Raw genomic sequence first — 16,035 nt, forward strand, 5'->3', positions numbered from 1 at the left:
GCCTCGCATGCCCTGACAAATGGCTCCGCATGTCACCTGTGACACGCATTCCAATTGGTTCACCATCACAGCACTAGAATGAAGGAAAAATTCCTACCAATTGTGATTACACCAAGGTTATGCATTATTTCAATAAATCTTAGAGAAAGAGACTAGCCACAAGAGAACATACGTGATTTCTGGAATCAACCAATGACAACAACTATATTTCTCCAGTTTCCAATTACAGGGAATAGTAACTTTTATGTATATTCTGGTTTTATTAGCAATACAATGTTCTTAACATGTTTACAGAAAATACATATTTATTGTTAAGTCCACATATATCTCTAGAAACAATGACAGTGCCATAAACGCATCAGCCAAATTTCTATAGGACGCTACATATCTGATGAGATTCCAAGAGGATAAATATATGTTAATATGTCATAAATTAATTTACCACTTGATGTACCATGTAATGAAAGCATTATATGCAAAAGTAAAGTTGCTCTATTCACTATTTGTTTATTTACTTAGGAGATTTAGATGACTACCCAAGTCCCTAAGGGTGACTGATTATATTAAATAGTCAGCTATATTTTTTTATTGGTAATTTCATTAAAAATTACAATGATAAAAATACAAACTAAAAATAAAGGTTTTTTCTTATTCTTCTTTTGTTTCTTTAAAAAAAACCTTTATACTTACATTTAAAATTTCTTTCACTAAAGGATGAAGGGAACTCATGCGTCTGTCAATACAAATGTTCCTAATAGCTGAAAAGCAGCTTGTCCAGAGAGGAATTACAGAGAGTCAGTCTACTCGCTGGTTCTTTATTTCACTGCACTTGTCTCCACTTTTTACCTAATCAGCTATGTCCCATTCAACATTATGTCCCATCTATTCCATTTCCAAGCTCAACTATTTTTCCATTTTGTTGTTGTCAATTGGCTATGCAAATACGGTATACATATGTATACCGTATTTTTCACACTATAAGACGCACCCAACCATCAGACACACATAGAAGAAGAACAAGAACAAAATCTGCCTCTGCCTCCCAGCATCCATCCAGTATTCATCTGGCTAGCATCCTTGCAGCAAACAGCAAACAGCCTGGTCAGCTTCAGCACATTATCGCAGCCCCAGCAAGTGGCTTGTCAGGGCTCCCCTCAATTGCACCCACCACTGGTCAACTGAGCCCAGCTGCCGCCAGCGGGAAATGCTGCAACCTTTGCTGTTGAGCAATTGATTGGTGGTTGGATCAGCCTCCCGGAATACCCTGATCAGCTGTTCTAGGCGGCGGGGATTGCTGCCGCTAATCGCCACCTCCTAGAACAGCTGATTGGCAGTATTCCAGGAGACCGATTCAACCGCCGATCAACTGTTTGGCAGCAAAGACTCCAGCGTTCCCTGGTGGTGACAAAGGCGAATGCCGCCGTTGCACCAACCCCCCACCCCTCTGCTGCTATATTCGCTCTATAAGACGCACATACAATCCACCCACTTTTTTGTGTCTTATAGTGCAAAAAATACGGTAATTATATAATGTATAATGTCCAATGAGTTGCCCCAGCATAATTTCATAATTTTCCCTAAATACTTTTGTACTTCTGCAATAGTAACTTATTACCTATCCCTATATTACACCAGTTCCTCAGTTTTGTTCATGATAATTCTGTGGCTACATACATGCCTGTATATCAGAAATTGAGAGATATGTTCATAGCATGTAAAACTTTGGATAGCAATAGCAGTAGACTTATATACCGCTTCATAGGCCTTTCAGGCCTCTCTAAGCGGTTTACAGAGAGTCAGCATATTGCCCCCAACAATCTGGGTCCTCATTTTACCCACCTTGGAAGGATGGAAGGCTGAGTGAACCCTGAGCCGGTGAGATTTGAACCGCTGACCTGCTGATCTAGCAGTAGCCTGCAGTGCTGCATTTAACCACTGCGCCACCTTGGCTCTTGGCTTTTGGCTTTTGTGACACACGATGAAAGAGTTTACAATAACATTCGAAGAGTAAACTTAATTCAAAGTTTCAAACATCCAAAGGCTTGATGTAGGAGATAACAGCCAATTGCGTCATCAGTCATGAGTCCCTTCATGACCACAAGAGATCTAAGTCCAGCCCACCTTGAATTCCTTATCTACTGCCAAATTGCTTTCTTTGATCATTAGTTTAGATTCGAGTAGACAGCTTAATCTTTCAATAAATCTTTATATCCATCTGAACTGCCTGGATCTCCTGATTTCCCTTGGTGCTTGACACTTATAATACAATTTCAGATTCAGAAACATAACTGTAATATTTTGTCTAACATTATTCCCTTTCATTTCCAATTCCAATATTTCACTATTTCACTTTCTACATAAAGAATATGGATTCAGGATTAGAATGTACACATACTAACAGATTTCCACGAGTCCTATATTGCAACTACAGACTTCCATCATTATACCAATATAAACTTCTAACATACCAATTTCAAAAAACATTTAAAGGTTGTCCATGATCTCTAACATTCATACTACTCTAATTATTTATTTAAATGCCTAATTTCAACCTTTTATAATATTCTATATCTTATCTAATAAGATCTATATCTTGTAATCTTCTATGCTATAAATGTATAGGTAAAGGTTAAGGATCCCCTTGCACATATGTGCTAGTCATTCCTGACTATAGGGGACGGTGCTCATCTCCGTTTCAAAGCCGAAGAGCCAGCGCTGTCTGAAGACGTCTCCGTGGTCATGTGGCCAGCATGACTAAACACCAAAGGTGGTCCCTATTTTTCTACCTGCATTTTTATTGCTAGGTTGGCAGAAGCTGGGATAAGTAACGGGAGCTCACTCCGTTACGTGGCGCTAGGGATTCGAACTGCCGAACTGTCAACCTTTCAGATCGACAAGCTCAGCATCTTAGCCACTGAGCCTTGTGACCCATAAATGTATAGATGCACTCATGTATGTGTCACTTAATAAAGAAAAACATGAAAAGCTACGACAATTTCCTCCAAACTTTGGAAGAAAAAAGCATATACAAATATATAAACCTGAATAGGAGAATAAAAGAAAAATAAAATGTAAAGAGCAATCTAAATGGGCTCTTACATATTCAAACCCTGTATATTTTATTCAGATCAGTTTATTGTATCTGTACAAAATGATGGTAGTAAAAATCATGGAATGCAAAAGCTAACCATAATACTTAAATGAATTTGTTAATTAAAAGTCTTTCCTGGGTATTTATTTTGTTTTGTTCCAATTAGTGCCATAGCTAATGAGCGACCTCTTGTGTTAAAGTTTTAAAACTATGCTTTCAATAACCATATTAACAATGAAAAAAAAAGGCAACAGGCTGAAATCAACAACTTTGCAACTTGTTAGTACTGAATCTAAATTAAAATAGTTTGATCTTTTGCTCAGATCTGATTATTCATCACCTGTGAAAATATATCCAATTTCATTACACTACAATTCTCAATGGTTTGTTCAAATACTGGTATTCCAAAATTACCTTCTCGCTATTCTTAGGTTGCTCCTACAACATTGGCAAGAAACATTTTATTTCCTCCTTAACTGAAGCCATTTATTTTTTTAAAAAAAAGAATGCATTGGTGAAAATAGAAGAAATGGCTACAAAAATAAGATTATATTGTCTGGACCCATTTCAAGAAATTCACGGGGAGGTGGGGGAAAAGAAAAACAAGATGACCAAGAGTTGCCTGATAGCGTATGTTACACACTTCCTAAAATTGCTGCCTAAATGTGCAATCTATGTTTTAGCTTAGATATTCAAGAACTTTAAGTTTCTACCCAGTTGACCCTGAAGGCTATGAATACCTCTTATATTTTGACCCTAACTTGAGTCAACGGTAAAAGTTATACCAATAATGTAAAGAAATATTTGTCCTTTTTTCCTTTAACTGTGTTCAGAGGCGTAATTTTTTTCTGCAGTATCATCTCAATGCCATGGAACTACACGAAACCAACTTGGGCCATGAACAAATCATCTGAAGATTAATAAACAATTTGATGGGGGACAGGGAGGTAACTTTCCATTGCAGCAAATATTTCTAAACAATTGTGAATTGGATTTATTTAGCCCTAAAATTGCTTTAGCTCTTAGTAACCGTACATGAACAATGTTCTTTCCAGGATCATATTTCTTTTTCATTAAAGAATATTATCTAAAATGTTCAAAAACTAAACATACATAAACATATAAAAAATAAGTATTTTTTTGCAAGAGTAGGAACATGATTTTTTTAAATTTCATCTGCCCAATAAATGTCACTCTTGTCTATGAGATAACCATGCAGAGATTGCGCCAGGGTTCTTTATTGAAAAGCAAAAGCAGATTTTGATTATGAGAAGCAGCAATTTAATAAATTTATTACCTTATTATGCGTAAACATTATCCTCAGTTCTGGTTTTATAATGCCATAGGCCATCAACAGCTTCTGAGCCTTTTTTATTTCTTCCTTACATTTCTTATCTGTAGAATAAAACTGTTTTCTTACAGGCAGATTCTTGAACAGCTTTTGAACTGTTACAGTTGTCCCTACCAAGAAGAGCAAGGGAGAAGAAAAGCAATGAAAATTAACTTACAGAGACGCTCTTTCAATTCTATTAATCTATCCTTTTATTCCTTTAAACTGTGTGATAAGTACCTTTAATGACAGCATCTACAGACTTTGACCTTGGCTGCATCAATCAGTTCTGACAATAATTTGTCCTTTTAGCTCTTGAAATTGAGAAACATCTAAATAGTTGTAGTCAAGGTATATCAAAAACAACCATGGTACTGAAGTGATTAGAATGCAGTATTGCACAGGCTAATTCTGCTCACTGTCAGAAGTTTGATCCTGACGGGCTCAAACCTTCCAAGGTCAGTAAAATGAGGACCCAGGTTGGTGAGGGCAATGTGCTGACTCTGTAACACACTATGAAGCAACATACAAATCTAAGTGCTATTGCTAAAAGCTATATTACATCAGCAAAGTTAAAAAAACACAAGCAATAACAATGCAAATAAGCAGAGATTCTCAAATTTTGCAATCTACAAGTTATTAAAATTTCAAAGAAGACTGACCCTTTTCATCACTTTGATGCCATAAATTCTGAGATTTTTCCCTAACTAAAGTGAAACCCCTCAAGAAATGCAGTGGTTCTAGAATGTAAACAATGCTTTAGAACACTGAACACCAAGACAACTAGACACAAAAACAGTTTTTCCCCGAACATCATCACTGTGCTAAACAAATAATTCCCTCACCACTGTCAAACTATTCACTAAGGCTGAATTACTATTAGTCTTCTTATCGTTCCTATCCCTTCATCTCCTCCCACTTATGACTGCAGGACAGTAACTTTGTTGCTTGTATCCTTACAATTTATATTGATATTGATTGTTTTCTGATTGCTTATTTGTACCCTATGACTATCATTAAGTGTTGTACCTTATGATTCTTGATGAATGTATCTTGTCTTTTTATGTATACTGAGAGCATATGCACCAAAGACAAATCCCTTTTGTGTCCAATCACACTTGGCCAATAAAGAATTCTATTCTATTCTATTCTATTTTATTCTATTTTGAACTTTGTGGTATTTCTTGGTAATAAAAAGTTAGAAAAAGTTGATTCTACTTGTTTTATTCAGAGAACTGAAAACATAAGAAGAAATAGTCAGATAACATTTTAATGGATCATGAAAGCATGAATACTGAACAATCAGCCTTGAGATCTCTTTCAACTCTACAATTTTGATTCCTACTTAAAATAATTATTTTTTGTCTGAAACGGTATAGGGTTTCCTTTTGTCTGAAACGGTATAGGGTTTCCTGCCCAGGCAGGGGGTTGGATTAGAAGACCTCCAAGGTCCCTTCCAACTCTGCTATTGTATTGTATTGTATTTTTGTTATCTGAGACTAAGTCACTGAAACAATCAGAACTTGCTTTCCTCTTTTACACAACTTCAAGGGCACACCTGGTCCTTTGCTGTAGTTTTCCTTCTGAAATTTTCATTGCAGAATCCCTCATGTCTAGAATTTTATATTTTATGAAGAGTTATACATATTGAATGTATATGAATACACTTCATAAGTAAAATCTCAATTGGGTGTGTGTTTTAATTTTTCATGTCTGACTCAACTAGTTATTTTGAAAAATCACAATTTTAATTATAAGTTCAAATTTTAAAATGTTATCCAACTGTTCTATTATCTGAAGCAGAAAATTCATGTCCCAGAAGTAATACTCTAAAGATAAGAGGGACTAAAAGCCATACCTGTTCCAAGATGAGATGGCTTCTGAGAAATTATATGACCACTTCCATCAAAATTGTACTGGGTGCTAAAATCATCAGCAGCTGTCCTTGTTGTAACAGAAACCTAACAATGAAGAATCTAATGTCAAGTAAACAATTAGGAAAAGATATATGTACATTCTATTACCTATGTAATTCACACAAACCATGATGAAGATAATTATTATTTATTAAACTTGTACGCTCCCCAAATCTCATCAAGTCTTTGCAGCTTACAATATCATGATAATCAACGATTGTTCCTAGAAATGTAAAAATTATTCAGAGAATTCTTGACAGATACATCTTCTGTAAATAACCTGGAAAGGACTTTGACACAGCGTCTCTTGATCTTTAGGAGAAAATAATACTTTGATGTTTCAAGTCAAGTAATCCTCAAATCCCACACAAGATCTAATTGTTTTATGAGTCTTCTAGGAGCAGAAGCAATATGCTTCTAAATACCAACTTAGAGAGCCAGCAATCACTATTTATCTTATAAGAAATACAGTTTTCTGCCTCTGAATAAAGATCTTTTAATATTCCTCTTCCGTTTGGAACTGTACTGTGCTTCAGTTTATATACAAATGTGTTGCGAGATGGTTATACAGATTGTAAATATAAAAAGCATTTTTATGTTTGCCTTGTCATACTTAGATATACAATTCCATTTTTGTGCACTGTATTGTGTTTTGTTCATCTCAAATTTGAGAATGCCTTTAAAAAGGAAGGGAATTGCAACAATGAAAACTACTCTGAAAATCTGACATACAAAAGAGCATTCACAGCCTGTCCAAATAGACCTAAAATACACCTTTAAAAAGTGTGTATTTTCAAAAAAAAAGTATGGTTGGATACTTGAGTACATGGCTTAGCTACAGCCTCTGTATTTATTTCAAAAGCCAACTTTCTATGTTGTGTTTAGCTTGCTAAACAGCTTTGCTGTTTACTAGACTCTGCTGATGCCAATCCTATTGTGTGTGGAATTTTAAGAGTGGAGGGAGTAATAAATTTTTTTATGTTGATCTCATTTGGTTTGTTAAAACATTGGCACAAATGCACTTTGCCTATGATCATATTCCCTGTTGATGCACTTCATGATGCAGTTGCTATTTACTGATATTATTATTCTGGCCTCTTTGTGTGTTGATTTGTTTGCCGTTTGCTGATGACTTTTATCTCTTTTTGTCCCACTCCCCCTTCAAATATTGTACTTTTTTTTTTTGACTTAACAAAGATTGTTCCTTTCTGTTCTTTGCTGAATTTTTTTAAAATGAAAATGCAGGTAGGGCATAATTGGTCTGAACAGAGCTGCTATTTCAAGGTTCAGCAAGACTCATGCAGTAGCTATGTGCAAACTGCTTTTGTTTTGGCAAGCATTTATCAAAGTAAACCCCCCCCCCCAAAAAAAAACATGCTGTAGAAAAATGGATAAGAAAAAAGGAAGGAAGGAAGGAAGGAAGGAAGGAAGGAAGGAAGGTCCAGTATATTGTGTGTATTGGGATTTTGTTCCTCCTTGAATTTCAGATAGCCTACTTAGAAAATAACTGAAAAAATATGGGAGATAAGCTGTGTGTTTTTTATTCATATTTTCTCAATTAGCATCTGATCACTGCAGTCAGAATTCAGCAGTGCCTTCTGGCAGGATTTCTGCTTAACCACTGGGCAAACCCTGTATCTTCTTCATAAATTCACATCTCCTCCCCTCCCCCCCCAAAAAAGGTTAGGAGAATGGCATCAATAACTGGAGTTAAAACAGCTGAGATGGAAATGTGTGTGCTCAAGGTTCCTCCTTTTCATACATGTGTCGACTTTGAGGGCAGGGCTATGACTATTATCTTGTCATTTTTGAACAGCCTCTACAGACACCGTACTTAGAAAGAAGTGGGACTGTACATGCAAACCCCAGCAGATACATTCTCCCAATAGACTATCTGTATTTTGGATACCTTAAAATCAAATGGGTTAATGTTTCATTTTTCAGAACTATAGCATCTGGGTTACAAAACAGACACAAAAGCCGATAACTATATTAGCCTTTTACCTGTGATATGCTACAAATGGAGCCCAGAGCTTCACCACGAAAACCATACGTGCTCAAACTTTCAAGGTCCTCAGAAGAACTTATTTTTGATGTGTAGTGCTTCATTGCCATCACAGGAACATCAATTGCCTTAATCCCATCACCATTATCTCGTACCTCAATCTTTTCAAAACCATAGTTCTCCTACATAAAGAAAACATTAGTTTCAAGCGACAGAGAACATTTTATGGAGCTGTTTGATTCCAAGAACACCTTTACAGAAAGTGCAATTACCAATTAATAAGGGTCAATTCGGTTTTCTGAATCTGAAACTCTTATCATCAATATTTATTAATCAAGTAATTTATGTCAATTTCCCAACATAGGCAACTTTGGAATATCAGAGAGTCAATGGCTTGAACCCGTACCGTCTTAAGATAGAAAAACCCTGCATGTAAAATATGTGGGATCATGCTTTAATCTTTTTAAAATAGTGGACAGAATTCTTGAGGAATGGCATATTCAATAACTTGTTTGAAGTTATTTAAGAAAACGATACAGAATTACTGTATGTAAATAAGCATACAACTGCTTATTTCTAGAATAATGCTGCATTTGGATCCAAAGTGGGCGAAGGTAAGCATGGACACCCACACTGTGTTTGTCAAGAGTCATTATGAAGGTGGTAATGGCAGATCCTATCTTCCTGCACTATTGCCACTTCCTTCACTCAAAAAACTACTTTGAGGGCTGATGTGGTTATTATGTGAATGTAGGAAAAGGTGTGCCTCCTTTAAGGAATTGTTAAAAGTACAATGAAGATGCCCATGGGTGAACAAAAGCACCTGTCTACTTCAGACACAAAAATTGCACACATGTAGTTTATTCAAATACCTGACCATGGAACTCTTTAATTTGTATACATTATACTTTAGAGCCGAGGTGGCACAGTGGTTAGAGTGCAGTACTGCAAGCCACTTCAGCTGACTGCTAACAGCAGTTCGGCGGTTCAAATCTCACCGGCTCAAGGTTGACTCAGCCTTCCATCCTTCCGAGGTGGGTGAAATGAGGACCCAGACTGTGGGGGCGATATGCTGACTCTGTAAACCGCTTAGAGAGGGCTGAAAGCCCTATGAAGCGGTATATAAGTCGAACTGCTACTGCTATTGCTATTATACTCACACCTAAATGATGCTATGTTTATTGAAATTAATTTGAATCTCAAATGCAATTTCTGCTTGACAGACTACAATCCCTAAATCAATTAAATGTTTGTCCTGCACCCCTCATCCATGACTGCAAACAGAAATAGAAACTATCAGCTCACAGTATATCCTTAAAGATTGTTAAGGTTATAAAACTTTCAAAAATCCTCTTTACTCTGAATTACCGGCGACTAAATATGCTATACAAATTTAACCTAGTTGTACATATTGTTCAAAATGAAAAACGAACAAGTAACATAGTAAACCTGTTTGTCACTAGAAGTCCAAAATCTATATTTTCTTACTTTCATTTGTATTCTAAATCAGTGTTCATACCGCAAATCAATCTCATGTGTAAATACCTAATTTTATTTACCACATACACACAAGTAAGATGAGAAGATGGGTATTTTTAAATTAATTAATAAATACGTAAGCATTTCCTTTGTTGCTCTTTTTGGAAGGATCTACTCCCTTTACCTATATTTAGACTCTAAATCCTTATGAAGTTCATGGAAATAGCTGCCTTATAAATAACTAGATAAAAAGACAACTGACAGCACTCATATCTTTCAGAAAGATGGAGTCTCAGACTTCATTCCAATATAGCTCGAGGTCCTGAATTAGAATTGAGCAAATTTAGGTTCAACTCCAGAATGTTTTCTGAAAAATCATTGGACCTTTTATGACTTCTCTCACGACAACCTACTTCACAAGTTGTTATCGTGAGAGGAAACCTGGAAGGGCTAATTCCACTCAATCCTGTACCATCCTTCTAGAGGTAAAGTGAACTGTAAATGACTTCTTTTCAAATTACAATTATCATCATTCTATCGTTGTATGCAACATTTTTAAAGAAAAGGACTACCACCATTTAGTACTGTTAAGTCAGGTTGGGGGAAATGAATATTGTAAAATATTTCTAAAATTTGATATCTCCCTCTGAAATCAATCTCTTTTTTTCTTTTGCAATTACAAAAGTCTTCAATTAAGAGTACAATAGAATCTCTGGTCACAAACCCTTCTGACCACGACCAAATTGGGTTCCGACCAGAAAATTCACAATTTTTTTCCTGTGGTTGATTTGCCCTTCTGCACCATTTTTCTTTTGTAAGCACCAAATTTCCAAAATTAGGTTTGGGTCACAACCAAATCGGGTTGCGACCAAAGTTATGGAATGAATTAAGGCCGTGACTAGAGGTTCTACTATATTTAAGTGAAGCAAGTCCTAAAAATTTTTTTTTGTTTTTTTCTGTATTTTATTTATTTTTTTATTTCTTTTTAAAAGGTTTTATTTCTTTTAAAAAACACAAATATTTCATCATTCGTCAATCATTAAAACATTGAAGTACAATTTTTTTGTATGCCCCTCCCTCCCTCCCTCCACCCCCCCCAACCCCCCTCCTCCTTCCCCCCCGACTTCCCAGAACCCGTACACGGTATGGATTTTTAACTAATACAGTCTAAAATCTATTGAGAAAAAAGAAATAAAGAAATTAATGACATCTCTACATTGACCTTAGCTTCTTCTTGCTGAACCAACTTTAAACAATTTAAATCATTTTTGATCTTAAGCATAGGCTAACTGGAATTTCTTGGTCCCGTATTTATTTTGTATATAGTCAATCCATTTTTTCCAGTCTCGTTTATATCTCTCATTTGAGTGATCTTTAAGATATGCCGATATTTTAGCCATCTCGGCTAAGTTTGTGACTTTCAATGTGCATTCTTGGATTGTAGGCAAGTCCTAAAAATTTAATGTTTCTGTATGTCATGTAGAAACATATTGAACAAATATTTTCAGTTAAAGCTACTCTCTGTCATTTTTGATTAAATAGCTATTCCCAGATATTAAAAACAACCTTCTAAGTCAAAAGTATAAACAATGAATGCAGTTCATTTTTCTATCTTAAAAGTAATATTTAACCATATTATTATTACCAACAGAAGACAATATTTGCAGCTAAGGGTTGAACTGTGTGATCCTTGGTACTCTCTGAGCTTGGTTGTTTTCTTGCAGACATTTCAAACTGGGTCATGTTTTCTTGTAGATGTTTCATTACAAAATTAGGTAATATCAGATGTTACCATCAGATGTATGTGTTGCTTATCTCTGAGGTTGATGTTTACTTAGGATGTTGTGGAGTGCTTTAGTTGGTTTGTATACTATGGTTACGCCATGTGGTTGTAATAGTCTGTTGAGATATTTTTGATACATGGTAGTGTTATCTTTATAACAGCTTATGTTGGTTGGGCTGTAGTAGTTGAGACGTGTCCAGCTTCCCTCTATCTGCCATAGAACAGAATGTTCTACAGAAAAGCCTCAATTACAACACAGATGATGCTAATAATACATTATAATTCTACAGAGATTTAGAAGGAATTTAAAACCACAGGATGTTCCATAGAGATCTAAGACAGCATAAGACTGTTGTAGATCAGAAGATGAGAATAGAATCAACTCAAATCCAACAAAGAAACTGGACAACCAGATCAAGAGAACTCTCAGTGACTTACCCAAAAAGAGGAAATCACAAAATGAGAACAGTGGTTGATGAAAAGCAGTGGACCTGTCCTTCTGTGCTTCTATGGACGCCTCAAAACACAAAACACAGAAGCCACATGTACTTCTCTGCCCTATTGTATTGTTACCAGAACCCCCAACCTATAATACTACTAAATTCACAAAATAGTTTGGGCTTCTCACAGAGGGAGGCAAATACTCCATCAACTCCCACTAGAGTGTCTCCAAAGAATCAATAACCTGATAGATGAAGATGAAACCATGATTTCACAGTACTCTTCCTATTCAGAGATTTGGAATTAACAAAAGAATCCATGGAGCACTAGTTAAACAGCACACCCGACCTAAATAAATTCACCAAGATTGAAATCCCCAAACCATGAACTTCATCAACTCTGCTTGACTACATACTTTCAGTGAGATGGACAAATATGCCAACAAATCACCCATGGGGTCACTGCTTTCATGATTCACAACAGGGATTGACTTCTACAATCCATATATCACCATCACCATCGATTCTTTTTGTGTGAAGCCCACAGGGCAGCAAGCTTCTTCCAATGAAGAAGAAAAATCTAGTGCAGCGATGGCAAACCTTTTTTGGCTTGTGTGCCATAAATGGGGGGGGGGAGCACAGGGTGGTTGTGCCGCACCAATAATGCAATGCGCGACCCCCCAGTGTGCATGCGCGGTGCTCCCCCATTTTTTTCATGCTATTTTCGCCCTCCCCAGGCTCCAGAGGCTTTATAGGAACCTGGAGAGAGTGAAAACAGCCCCCCGCCCCCCGGAGGCTTCAGTGACCTAGGAACCTGGGGAGGGCTTAAACTGACCCTACGAGCAAACCGGAAGTCCGTTCCCGAACTTCTGGTTTGCTCATAGGGCTGTTTTTTTGTGCTTCGGAGGCTTCAGGGAAGCTCCTGAAGCCTCTGGAGGGCCTCCAGGTGGGCGGGGGGGGGGGGGCTCTTTTTGCTCTCCCCAGGCTCCTATAAAGCCTCTGGAGCCTGGGGAGGGCGAAAAATGGTTTTAAAAAAGGCTGAACTCAGCTGGCTAGCGCGCACATACACACTGGCCAAGTGACAGGGCAATGGCTCTGCTTGCCACCTGTGGCACTCGTACCATAGGTTCGCCATCCGGGACCTAGTGCCTGCGGTATGCACTAGGTGGATTGAGTAGCTCAGCAGCTGCCATTGCCAGTCCCAAGCCCAGCTAAAGGAGGAGGTGTAAGGCTAGCAATCCCACCCTATAAAAATCTGACCGCTACTGAAATAGCAAGTAGAAACCAAATCTGTATAGCACTTTTCCACATATAACCCAAAGTATGGATCTGATATGTAAATGGAACCTTTGTCATAATAAAAAAAAAGAATAAACTAGAATGGAAACATGAAACTATCAATATCTCAGAAATTACCAACAGACTATTACAACCATATGACATCATTGTAGCATACAAACCAACTAAAGCCCTCCACAACATCCCTGATAAACCAAATGACAGAACAAAAACCAGGAATCATCTACAATAAACAGTGCAAGAACTATAATAGCCATTACGTAGGACAAACAAGCAGAAGACCACCAGAGCACATCCATGAACACCAACTATAAGTCAGAAGACATGATGAAAACTCCTTAAATTTCACAATATGTAGATAAGACTTTACCATTGTTTCAACCGGGAAACTGTGAGCATTCTAGACCAAGCCAAGTCCAAAACCGCTAGAGAATTCCTGAAAATGTGGCACTTGGTCAAATCAGCCATCAAAAGGCACATAAAGGTAAACATCTACTTACCATTCAAAAGAGATAATCAAAAAGCCAAAAAGGATGAAAAAAAAAATAGGTTGCTGTTACCTAGTTTGGGGATGAAATGTTTGCAAGAAAACAACCAAGATCAAAGAGTACCAATAATCCCACACTATGATTATGTACTCTTTAAAATGAAACATCAATAGCAAGCCCTATATAATTATATGCTTTAAAATCAAGATTATATTTGTTAAAACTAGTATTTGCAAAACTGCTAGGTCAAAAGTGTCAAACTCAAGGCCCAAAACTGCTAGGTCAGAAGTGTCAAACTCAAGGCGTATCCGGTGGAATACGACCAGTACGCCCCGGTACAGGCGACCGGTGCCTGCTGGGAGCACCAGGTACTGTTCTGGTACGGTGTTCTGGTACGGTGCTCTGGAGGGCCCACCCGCCCGTGTTCTTTACCTGTGTTTGTGATGTTCGGGATTTCCGTGCATGCGCACGGAGCGTACAGCGCCTGTGCGACACTCCGCTGAGCAGCTGGAGTGTCGCCGGTGGTAAGTAAGCATGTGTGTGCTGTGTGTGTGTGCTGCACGCATTCATGTGGTGGATGCCCGGCCCCGTTGCACCATACCAGTTGCACTGGGATCTGGAACCCACCACTGGCCCAGGGCCACATCTGGCCTGCGGGTTGCTTAGATCTGGCCTGCGGGGCTGCTCTGGAAACAGTAAAGAATCAGCCCGCGGTGCCCCTGCCAGTGAAAACAGAACTGGTGAGAGCTACTCACATTTTTAGTCAGTTTTACTTTCTAAGAAAATATGGTCTTCTCACCCATACTTTCATCCCAATTTTAGTCTTAAAAAAACTTACCAACTTAACATCGATACTGGTTGCATTAGCGTCCAAAGAATTCTCTACCAGTTCTTTAACCACACTGACAACTGATACAATGACCTGTGAACTAGAAAGAAGTCGAATAGTTTCCGCTGGTAGTTGTTTCATGTTTTGGCTTTCAGGAACTGGTTTTCTAAAAAAGATAAAATCACAATTTAAGAGAGTATGATACTGTCTTTTTTTAATTGTTCTCTTCTGTACAGAGTTGAAGATAAAAGCATAGTGCTATGTCAAATTACTGATCAATAATTTGGTGCATTTTGCCGATGAAACCTTTCACATCTGGAATTTATATGAGCAGTTTGATGTACCTGGTACAGCATCTTGCCATGTTATCTCGGGCTCATTTCAGATTCTTCATTCTGAGAAAGTGGATAGGACTTCTGCTACATGTAGTTTACACCTGTATCCTCCCTGGCTGTTTCTGCAAGCACGTGTCTGTATGAGAGGGGCTGAATGTAGGAGGTGGTCAGCATCCCTTTGAGAAAAAGGAGGCCACTGCTCCTGCTCACCAGAGACAGTGGTGAGCATCCTCCTGAAGAGCCCTCCTTGGATTTTAGCCAATTTAGAAACTTTCACCTGGTTTCCAACATTCTCATTGTAGTAAGGCTGCTAAATGGCAAGACTGCAACTGCAGCATTCCTTAACATGGTTTATGTAGGTTCTTTTAGTCAGGATTCAGGTCTGAGTTATAGATGAAAATACACTGGTGACTATGACCTTCATCAAGACTTGGGTGGGGAAGTCTATTCCTCCTGGACCTTTTACATAACATGCTGGTTTTCAGTATCTTTGACCATGTTGTCCTGCTGCTGACCTTCTTTATGAATTGGGAGAAAAAGACACAGTTTTGTCCACAGAGTGCTGCAAATTTTTCAATCCTCCTCCCCATTATTCAGCATCTACAGGAAGCACTTGGAGAATGACCTAATGATTTAGGGTGAGGAATGATGTAATATCCAATTACACAACTCTGTCCCAGGCAAAGGTGGGGAAGCAGAAGCCCTGGCCAGGTTTCTGTAAGATTAAAGACGTGAATGAGAAGAAACAACTTGAGACTGAAATCTCTGCAACGTATCCATATTGCTTATATAGAAACCAGCAAATGTTTTGCTTCTCCGATGGAGGGAATTACTTGCCCTGAAGGAGATGGGAATCCTTGTAACCCGCAACTATAGGTAGAGTGGAGACTATGGTTACTTGGGGTATCTGTTGACTTTTGGCTGGTTTTCTTATTGCATTTCTCCCTGGAACATGGGACCCTGCCAGGAGTTACCCATGTTCTCACAAACTCTAAAATTAACTTCAATATGTTCTACTTGAAACTGCCTTTGAAGAATGA

General features: G+C 37.8%; 1 protein-coding gene across 4 annotated transcripts in view; it reads right to left on the reverse strand.

Annotated features, from left to right (window-relative positions):
- PMS1 (PMS1 homolog 1, mismatch repair system component) overlaps positions 1-16,035 on the reverse strand; it is a 44,053-nt gene that overhangs the window by 24,172 nt on the left and 3,846 nt on the right. For all 4 annotated transcript variants that reach the window (XM_032211515.1, XM_032211507.1, XM_032211499.1 and 1 more), the window contains exons 3-6: positions 14,670-14,826; positions 8,342-8,524; positions 6,280-6,382; positions 4,389-4,552 (exon numbers count right to left, since the gene is read on the reverse strand). In XM_032211515.1, coding sequence (XP_032067406.1) covers positions 4,389-4,552; positions 6,280-6,382; positions 8,342-8,524; positions 14,670-14,801 — 582 coding nt within the window. In that variant the 5' untranslated portion in view covers positions 14,802-14,826. The remainder of the gene's footprint in view (positions 1-4,388; positions 4,553-6,279; positions 6,383-8,341; positions 8,525-14,669; positions 14,827-16,035) is intronic.

Source organism: Thamnophis elegans, chromosome 1 (assembly GCF_009769535.1).
Source record: "Thamnophis elegans isolate rThaEle1 chromosome 1, rThaEle1.pri, whole genome shotgun sequence".
In the NCBI taxonomy this organism is placed as follows: Eukaryota; Metazoa; Chordata; class Lepidosauria; order Squamata; family Colubridae; genus Thamnophis; species Thamnophis elegans.